At 38.7% G+C, this 10,425-nt stretch overlaps 1 protein-coding gene across 3 annotated transcripts in view; it reads left to right on the top strand.

Annotated features, from left to right (window-relative positions):
- TENM1 (teneurin transmembrane protein 1) overlaps positions 1-10,425 on the top strand; it is a 569,984-nt gene that overhangs the window by 265,597 nt on the left and 293,962 nt on the right. For 2 of the 3 annotated variants that reach the window (XM_029240585.1, XM_029240587.1), the window contains exon 6: positions 9,431-9,583. In XM_029240585.1, coding sequence (XP_029096418.1) covers positions 9,431-9,583 — 153 coding nt within the window. The remainder of the gene's footprint in view (positions 1-9,430; positions 9,584-10,425) is intronic. The other variant, XM_029240586.1, reaches the window with a different exon arrangement.

Genomic DNA, 10,425 nt, shown 5'->3' with positions numbered 1-10,425 from the left:
GGGTCAAAAAGGATCTTGCTGTGATTTATGTCATAGAGTGTTCTTCCTCTGTTTTCCTCTAGGAGTTTTATAGTGTCTGGACTTACATTTAGGTCTTTAATCCATTTTGAGTTGTTTTTTTGCGGTACGCGGGCCTCTCACTGTTGTGGCCTCTCCTGTTGCGGAGCACAGGCTCCAGACGCACAGGCTCAGCAGCCATGGCTCACGGGCCTAGCCGCTCCGTGGCATGTGGGATATTCCCGGGCCGGGACATGAACCCGTGTCCCCTGCATCGGCAGGTGGACTCTCAACCACTGCGCCACCAGGGAAGCCCTTGAGTTTATTTTTGTTTATGGTGTTAGGCAGTGTTCTAATTTCATTCTTTTATATGTAGCTGTCCAGTTTTCCCAACACCACTTATTGAAGAGGCTGTCTTTTCTCCACTGTATAGTCTTGCCTCCTTTATCAAAGATAAGGTGACCATATGTGTGTGGGTTTATCTCTGGGCTTTCTATCCTGTTCCATTGACCTATATTTCTGTTTTTGTGCCAGTACCATACTATCATGATTTCTGTAGCTTTGTAGTATAGTCTGAAGTCAGGGAGCCTGATTCCTCCAGCTCCATTTTTCTTTCTCAAGATCGCTTTGGCTATTAGGGGTCTTTTGTGTTTCCATACAAATTGTGAAATTTTTTGTTCTAGTTCTGTGAAAAATGCCATTGGTGGTTTGATAGGGATTGCACTGAATCTGTAGGTTGCTTTGGGTAGTATAGTCATTTTTACAATGTTGATTCTTCCAATCCAAGAACATGCTATATCTCTCCATGTGTTTGTATCATCTTTAATTTCTTTCATCAGTGTCTTATAGTTTTCTGCATACAGGTCTTTTGTCTTCTTTAGTAGGTTTTTTCCTAGGTATTTTATTCTTTTTGTTGCGATGGTAAATGGAGTGTTTCCTAAATTTCTCCTTCAGATTTTTCATCGTTAGTGTATAGGAATGCAAGAGATTTCTGTGCATTAATTTTGTAACCTGCTACTTTACCAAATTCATTGATTAGCTCTAGTAGTAAGAGACCACTTTCTTTGCCCATCCATACAAAGCAACTCCTCTTCTGTTGAAGTATTATCATGAGATTGCAGCAATTCAGTCACATCTTCAGACTCCCCTTCTAATTCTAGTTCTCTTGCTCTTTCCACCACATCTACAGTTACTTCCTCCACTGAAGTCTTGAACCTCTCAAAGTCATCCCTGAGAGTTGGAATCAACTTCTTCCCAACTCCTGTTAATTTTGATTTTTTGACCTCCTCCCATGAATCACAAATGTTCTTAATGGCGTCTAGAACAGTGAATCCTTTCCAGAAGGTTTTTAGTTTACTTTGCCCAGATCCATCAGACGAATCACTATCTATGGCAGCTATAGCCTTATGAAATGTATTTCTTAAATAGTGAGATTTGAAAGTTGAAATTACTCCTTGATCCATGGTCTACAGAATGTATGTTGTGTTAGCAGGCATGCAAACAACATGAATCTCATTGTACACCTCCATCAGAGCTCTTGGGTAACCACATACATTGTCAGTGAGCAGGAATATTTTGAAAGGAATCTTTTTTTCTGAGCTGTAGGTCTCAACAATGGGCTTAAAATATTCAAGAAAACATGTTGTAAACAGATGTGCTGTCATCCAGGCTTTGTTCCTCCATTTATAGAGCACAGACTGGGTTGATTTAGCATAATTCTTAAGGGCCCTAGGATTTTCAGAATGGTAAATGAGCATTGACTTCAACTGAAAGTTACCAGCTGCATTACTCCCTAACAAGAGAGTCAGCCTGTCCTTCGAAGCTTTGAAGCCAGGCATTGACTTCTCCTCTCTAGCTATGAAAGTCCTAGATGGCATCTTCTTCCAATAGAAGGCTGCTTCATCTACATTGAAAATCTGTTGTTTAAGGTATCCAGCTCATTAGTTATCTTAGCTAATTCTTCTGGATAACTTGCTGCAGCTTCTACATCAGCACTTGCTGCTTCTCCTTGCACTTTGTTGTTATGGAGACGGCTTCTTTCCTTAAACCTGACAAACCAACCTCTGCTGGCTTCAAACTTTTCTTCCACAGCTTCCTCACCTCTCTCAGCCTTCATAGAATTAAAAGAGGAGGGCTTGCTCTGGAGCAGGCTTTGGCTTAAGGGAATATTGTGGCTGGTTTGATTTTCTATCCAGACCACTAAGACTTTCTCCAAATCAGCAATAAGGCAGTTTTGCTTTCTTATCATTCACGTGTTCACTGGAGTAGCACTTTTAATTTCCTTTAAGAACTTTTCCTTTGCATTCACAACTTGGCTAACTGGCACAAAAGGCCTATCTCAGCTTTCAACATGCCTTCCTTGCTAACCTTAATCATTTCTAGCTTTTAATTTAAAGTGAGCAACATGTGACTCTTCCTTTCACTTGGACACCCAGAGGACTTTGTAGGGTTAACTGGTCCAGTTTCAATATTGCTGTGTCTCAGGGAATAGGGAGGCAGGAGGAGAGCAAGAGAGATGGGGGAATGGCCAATGGAGCAGTCAGAACATACACAACATTTATCTATTAAGTTTGCTGTCTTATATGGGCACGGTTCATGGCACCCCAAAGCAATTAAGATAGTAACATCAAAGATCACTGATCACAGATCACCACAGCAAATATAATAAGAATGAAAAATATTGTGAGAATTACAAAATTGTGACACAGAGACACGAAGTGAGCAAATGCCGTTGGAAAAATGGTGTTGATAGACTTACTGGACACAGGGTGGCCACAAACCTTCAATTAGTAAAAAATACAATAGCTGGGAAGCATAATAAAGCAAAATGAAGTAAAGCAAGGCATTCCTGTATGTGATTCTTTCTTTAGTGCAGATTCCTAGAAGTAGAATTCCTTGGTCAAGGAACGTTCCCAATTTAAATTTTGATAGACAATCAATAGCAATCACAAAATTGCTTTCCAAAGCCAATTTACCACTTTACAGTCCTATCAGCAGTGTTTAAGCAAGAGTACTTCTTGACTACCAGGTGCTGAGTTAGGTACCAGGGACAAAAAGATGAAGAAGACATGGTACCCACCCTTTCAGTGCTTAAAATGATGAGGCATTCATATAAATAGGTATCTTCAACATAGCATGGTGGGTTCTATAACGAGGTGCTAAGAGAGAAACACCATATCTCTTTGTGAAATGTTCTAGATAGTCAAGATCAGTACTGTCCAATAGAAATACAACCTACACCACATATATAATTTTAAATTTTATAGTTGCCACATTAAAAACGTAATAAGCAGGTGGAGTTAATTTAAATAGATTTTTTAATTTAATGAAATACATATCTAAAATATTAACACTTCAACATATAATCAATATAAAAATTATTAATTGGATAATTTGCATTCTTACTTTCATACGAAGTCTTCGACTTTGACTAACCACATTTCAAATGCTTGATAGACACATGTGGTGAGTGGCTGCCATATTAGACAGTACAGACCTAGGTCATTCAGCATGTATTTCCTACATCTACTTCTGAAGCACTTCTGCAGTCTCTCCCTTATAAGTGAATATTTGCCTTTTGAAGGGGCATGGAATGGGGAAGCATTATCAATTATAAACATTACCAGAGACCATCAGTCTTACTTAAGAGAAACAAAGACCAACATCCTAACAGAGAGTACAGAAAAATAACCGCAGAGAGGCTTTGAGGCTCCAGCCTATAGAAATATGCAAGTTAAGAAGGGCTTCTTATGAAGTCAGGCTGCCTTGAGATCCAAGATGCTTGATTGAGTTTGACACTTGGGGACAGCAAGATACTCCATTTGTTACCTTAACTTTGTAATAAATTTATAATTTCGGAGCATAGCTCTTTGCAATTGGATAAAACAAGAAGGATAAGAATTATAAAATCTACAGGACTCAGCACTAAGGAACATTTGTGAGGAGAGCATTAGGGACTGCCATTCTTACTCAGCTGAAAAGGCATTACTCCTGGAATATCTGAATAGGCAGACACATTCTGTCCGGCCATTGAACTTTAGTGAAGTGCAAATAATGGAACTGGTACTTCCTGAGAGATCTGGCTAGTGTCCAACCTTGCTCATTGAGTATGTATATTTTTATATATGTCTTTAGGAAAAAGAACTCTGACTTTGTTTGGGGTCAGGAGTAGTTATATTAGACCTACTATAACCAGTAGTGCTCATTTGTAGGTATATGTTGGGGCATGTGTGATTTTAGTTTTATTACTTTCTATTCATTTGTAGTTTATTGGTGACCAGTTTGTGAAGTTGGTTAGAGCACAGAGATAACAGGATTATGGTTCCAATCCTGTTTTTGAGTTTTCCTACCACTCTTCTGTTTCCTAACTGAGCCCTGGCCACACTGAGCTCCTTAGTGTTCTTCACATATTCCGTACAAGACTTCAGGGTTTTCTGTAATCGCTGTTCCTTCTTCCTAGGAGGTTTTTCAACTAGATATTCATATGCCTTCACTTCATTCAAATCTTGGTTCAAATATTACCTACTCCAAGAGACCTTCCCTGACTACTCGGACTTATTTTTTTCCTTTATAGCATTCATAACTACTGGACATTATTTCACTTATTTGCTTCTTTGTTTCTATATAGCCATATTATATTACATCATATATTTATTCATTGTCTGCCTCTCTTAACTTACCACCCTCTTACATGAGTTCTGGGAGGGTAGAGATTTTTTTTAAATTCACTGCTCTAAACTTAGGAAAACAGTGCCTGGCACAAAGTAGCCACTCAAGAAATACTTGTTGAATCAATATATGAATATAACTTAACACTGCCCTGTTTGTTCATTACCAGTTGTACCCTTATTTCATTATGAGTGGGCTCATAATGTTTATACTTGGGTTTAGGGGACTTGCTTAAAGTGTGGCTATAAATACATAGCATAGATCTGAATGGTGATCTATTAGAAGGTAAGGACTCTGTATCTTCCTCATTGTGTATCCAAGGCTGATACGCAGCCAGTAGGTCCTGGTCAGGATATATTGGTTGTTTACATCCAACATCCATATGGGTCAGCCAATACCTTTGCAGTCCTGGCTGTTTATTACCTTTTCCTGTATTCCCGACATTCCTGGTGTGCTCAGCATATGCTTTGAAAATACTTGTTGAATGAATCAATAAATACATCCCCATAATAGAAGTATTGCCATATCTTTCTAGTGGTGTGTTGGTATATCCCAAAGTTCAACATAGTTTTATGTATTGGTCTTAGTGTGAACAAAGTATTATTTATTTCTAACAGAACTCAAACACTAGAGTTATTTAGTTACCTCAGTCTACCCTGCACATAAATGCACTCTTTGATTTCCTTTCACAACTCAGTATATGGAAGTTCAGTTTGGAGGAGAGAAAAGACCCATAGCCTTGCCATAGTACCCATAGTCTGTAGCAAATAATTTTCATTATGTATTCATACATAGGGACATCACCAAAAAGATGGGTACATTACAAACAGCTCATTGCCTAGAAAAGGCATAAGTAAACTCAAAAAATTATAAAGCTTTACCACCCTCAAAAGGTATTTGACTAATTGTGCATACCTCATTATCTGTCATGATTGGCTAGAAGCAGTCCCTTTCATTTGATGGTGAAAAATTAAACCTTATTTTATTATTTTGAAGTGATTCTCAGCACATGTATTTTCTCTCTCATTGTTAAGTGCCCTCAGGAAACTGGCTTAACTTAAATAAAGTATATAAAATAGCCCCCTTGATCTGCAAAATGCGAACTACTATGCCTTTTGTTCCTTATGGCCCATCTAATTTCAAAAAAGTAACAGAACCAAGAAAGTCAAACACATTTTCAATATAGCTTCTAATTTCCATCATATTCAAATTATTAGGGGACTGAGTAGACTGAATTTTCTATAAAGCTGATAAATACCTTTAATTGGAGCGAGGATGTTAAACCAACTGTACTTTGAGTCTTCTGGCAAGGAAATCTCAGGGATGTCCCTAATATAGCTCTATTAGCATGCCATACTGTACCTTACTCAGAACCAGTATCATCTGAGTTTCATTTGTTTCCAGTAATTGCAAGAGAAATTCATCAGGCAGTACTGGCCTTAATCCAAAGAAAAGGGTAGAAACCAATTAAATGCTTAAAAGTTTTAAGGATAAATTAGAAGGTACGTGTTAGAAATCTCTTTAGCTCAACTAAAAGTGGATGAATGATTTTTAAATAGGCTATCTGGCTAGCTTTCCTGTTCTCGGTTGCTAATTCATATGCTATGTATTTGTGTTAGACATATAAATTAGCCCCTTTCAGTCTGCCTAGGAACATAAAGAAAAATATGAGATGGCTTATGAACAGACACACTTTTTTTTTTTTTGTCTTTTGGTAAGATTTGGTTGATTTGAAAATTGCAGTAAGAAAACAAATAAAAGGATGTCCCCAGCTTCTGTCCTAGGCACCGTTTTCTCCTAACATTCTCTCCACTCAGTAATCTCATTTGCTCTCACTTCAACTGTTGCTTATGTGCATGTGTGATTCTAGTCTTGTCCTAGACCTAATATTTCTCCAGAACTTCAAACTCCTGTGTCTGACATGACTATCTAGATAGCCCATCAGTCCCTGGAACCTGGAATCTCCAAATATTAATTCATTGTATTCCTCCCATCACGTCACCCTTCCCCAGACCAACTAGTAAGCATTCAACAAACACATATCCAGCACCAACTGTTTGTAGCTAGTGCTGAGCTAAGTGCGAATTCCCTAACTCTGTTAATGGTTCCACAGTGCTTTCAGTTATCAGGCTCAAAACCTTAACCGTTTTGGATTCCTCCCTTTCTGTCACTCTTTCCTATGCCCATCCCCAGCACACCTACACACATACACAAGCGTGCAAGCACACACCCACCCACTCATACACAGAGCTGGTTGCCAAATCCTGAAATGACATTTATAAATTTCTCCTTAAGGAATTGCCTTCTTGGCATTCTCACAGCCACGGCCCTAAATGAGACACTCATAATTTTTCACCTAGGTTATTGCAGTGCCATCCCAATTTGTGTTCTTGCCACATCTTTAGGCCTCCAATCCATCCTTCTCCACACTACTACTGGATTTATCTTTCTACAAAGGGTGCTCTGATGATATCATTTATTTGCCTAGAAATCATCAGTGCTCCTCATTGCTATTAAATTAATCTTCCTAAAGAAAATTGATCATAGCCCTCATCTGCTCAGAAAATAGCAGTGTCTCCCTGTTGCCCAGTAAATTGAATCCAAATACCTAAGTGTGGCATTCAGTGCCCTCCACAATATGGCCCTTATCGACCCTCCCAGCCTTAACTTCCACTAACTTCTATACGTAGCTAAACTCCAACCAACCCCATCAACTTCCTTTGCCTCAAATACATCTTGTGCTTTACAAAGTCATATTTTGTTCAACCTGCCCCCTCACCCCACCTATTGTTGACACCTGCCCCACATATCCTTCAAGGTCTATCTCTAATCCTACTTCCTTCATTAAATCATCCCTGATCAACCAAGCCAATTTTTATCTATTGTTCCTTTAAACCATTTCTTTTAAAACAAAAATTTCTTTTTTCCCCAGATGGCAAACATCACACATGTTCATTGTAAACAATATAGACAATACAGAAATCATAAAGAAGAAAATTAAAATCCTCCATAAACCCCGCGTACTGTTGCTATGTTGCAATACATCCTCTCAGCCCTTTCTTTCTCCACACAGCAACATATGTGCGCGCACGCACACACACACACACACACACACAATATAGATCATACTATTCATACTGTTTAGTAGCCTGATGTTTTTCATTTGATGCATCATAAATATTTCCCATGCCATTACATAGTCTTCTGCAACAAGATTTAATAACTGCTTAATCTTATATTATTTATATCATCAGTTATTTAATTAATCTCCTTTTGATGAATATTTACATTGATCATAACTTTCTACTAGTTTTTAAATGTTTCAATGGATAGACTTGTAGTTTGGTACACGTTCATAGCTAATTCATAGAAATTGAATTGTTCCCTAAAAGATTAAGCCAAATTTCAAGTTTTCTTAATAAATGGTGCCACATTACCCTCCAAAAGGTGACTGGTTTTTTTATACTCGCATCAAGAGTGTATGAGAAGCAGCCGCATAGCACAGGGAGATCAGCTCGGTGCTTTGTGACCACCTGGAGGGGTGGGATAGGGAGGGTGGGAGGGAGGGAGACGCAAGAGGGAAGAGATATGGGAACATATGTATATGTATAACTGATTCACTTTGTTATAAAGCAGAAACTAACACACCATTGTAAAGCAATTATACCCCAATAAAGATGTTAAAAAAAAAAAAACAGTGTATGAGAGGGCTTCCATGGTGGTGCAGTGGTTAAGAATCTGCCTTCCACTGCAGGGGACACGGGTTCGAGCCCTGGTCCGGGAAGATCCCACATGCCGTGGAGCAACTAAGCCCGTGCGCCACAACTACTGAGCCTGCGCTCTAGAGCCCCCGAGCCACAACTACTGAGCCCTCGCGCCACAACTACTGAAGCCTGGGCGCCTAGAGCCCGTGCTCTGCAACAAGAGAAGCCACCACAGTGAGAAGCCCATGCACCGCAACAAAGAGTAGCCCCCGCTCGCTGCAACTAGAGAAAGCCCCCACGCAATCTAAAAAAAGATTTAAGTCAATCTAAAAAAAGATTGACTTAAAAAAAAAAAGTGTATGAGAGTCCCCATTTTCCTGCATGCTGATCAACACTGAGTATTTTTTAATCCTATGATAGCAATTTTTAAAAAATAAATTTATTTATTTTTGGCTGCGTTGGGTCTTCGTTGCTGTGCACGGGCTTATCATATAGGGAAGCCATATGATAGCAATTTGAACCTGTATTACCTCAATTATTCTGTGTATTATCATTATTTTATACTTGTATTACCTTCAGCTCCTACCCTAATAGGCATCTAGATGTTAACATCTGCAGTAGCTATCATAGGACCTTATGCATACTAGGCACTCAGGAAATATTTGCTGAATTGAATTGAACAAGGGCCATAGAGAAGGTCTCTCATGTTCTCGCGATAGCCTGTCCACCATTACTCTGCGGTTTCCGTGTGCAAACTAGAGTTACACGACTAAGGGAAATGGAAGAGGAAGGGGTCACAGCACTGAGGAGCGGAGTCCAATCCCACTGTAACTGCTTGACCAGAATTTCAGCTTCTGCTATCACTGGGATAGCTTCAGCCTCAAAATTTTAAGCACTGTTTGGGAAAGTCGCTACATGTGTGATGTGAGTATCAATTCCAGGTTGCTTGGCCTAACGGAAAGAAAACCAGTCATGGCATTTTTGGGTGGAAGGGGACAGCTGGTTTAGAGAACTTTTTGACAAGTCTGGAATAAGTTCATGTATGGCTTGTTTTCTTGCAGCAGTACATTTGTTCGGCCTGACTTGGCAGTTGCAACCAGCTGAAGGACAACTCTATGAGAATGGAGTTAGCAAGGGGAACAGAGGGACTGAATCCATGGATACCACTTACTCTCCAATTGGAGGAAAAGTTTCCAATAAATCAGAGAAAAAAGGTACAGTGATCAGAGTGACTGATTGATTATTACTCTTCTTCTAATTTAGTCATCAGAACCAAACCTGGGATGGTTTCACTTCACATTAAATTTCATGATCACTCGAAAGAAATACTCTACGTGGACAGAATAAATACATGTAAATGTCTTGTGAAAGCAGATTTTCCTTTCTCTAGTGCCTTGACTATAAACCAATTAAACCTTTCAAATATGTTGGCAATTTTGAAAATAGATAAATATTTACAGGATGGAGGTTTCAATACAATGGAAATTGCATTTCGCATATAAGTACCCTGAAGCAACGTGGGATTTTGATTAAGTTCTCTGTGTCCAAGCCCAGCATTTATATATAACACTTTACAAAGGGTATATGGAAATTTCTTCTGTTTATAATAAGAAAATGCCTTCTATGTGTAATACAAGGGCGAATGTTTATGTCAAAGTGGGAGAATATGAATTTTTTTCCTAGTTGGGAAACATGAATTCTTCCTAGTTGGGGAAAAGAAAAAAGCACTTTGAGTAATGAATTGTTAAATTTAACCAACATAAGCTTGAACTACCTGACATTTACAATAAATGTCGCAGTACTGTACCAGCAGTCCCAACATTTTATTCATGTTGAATGATCTTAGTCTTAATATTCAAATATTGAAAATAACTGAAAATTTGTATTGTGATTTCTCTTGATATAGGATACAGTACAGAGGGCCTTGAGCCATGTAAAATATCGGGATGTCAATTCAAAAAGTAGAAATTGAAAACAAAGCGTATGGCCAGTACTATCCTAAATATTTTTAGATTAAATATAAAAAGATGAATGAATGAATGATCCAAAGCCTACC

Source organism: Monodon monoceros, unplaced genomic scaffold, assembly GCF_005190385.1.
Source record: "Monodon monoceros isolate NGI ecotype Baffin Bay Population unplaced genomic scaffold, NGI_Narwhal_1 Super_Scaffold_22, whole genome shotgun sequence".
In the NCBI taxonomy this organism is placed as follows: domain Eukaryota; kingdom Metazoa; phylum Chordata; class Mammalia; order Artiodactyla; family Monodontidae; genus Monodon; species Monodon monoceros.
This window is presented reverse-complemented; position numbering and strand designations above follow the sequence as displayed.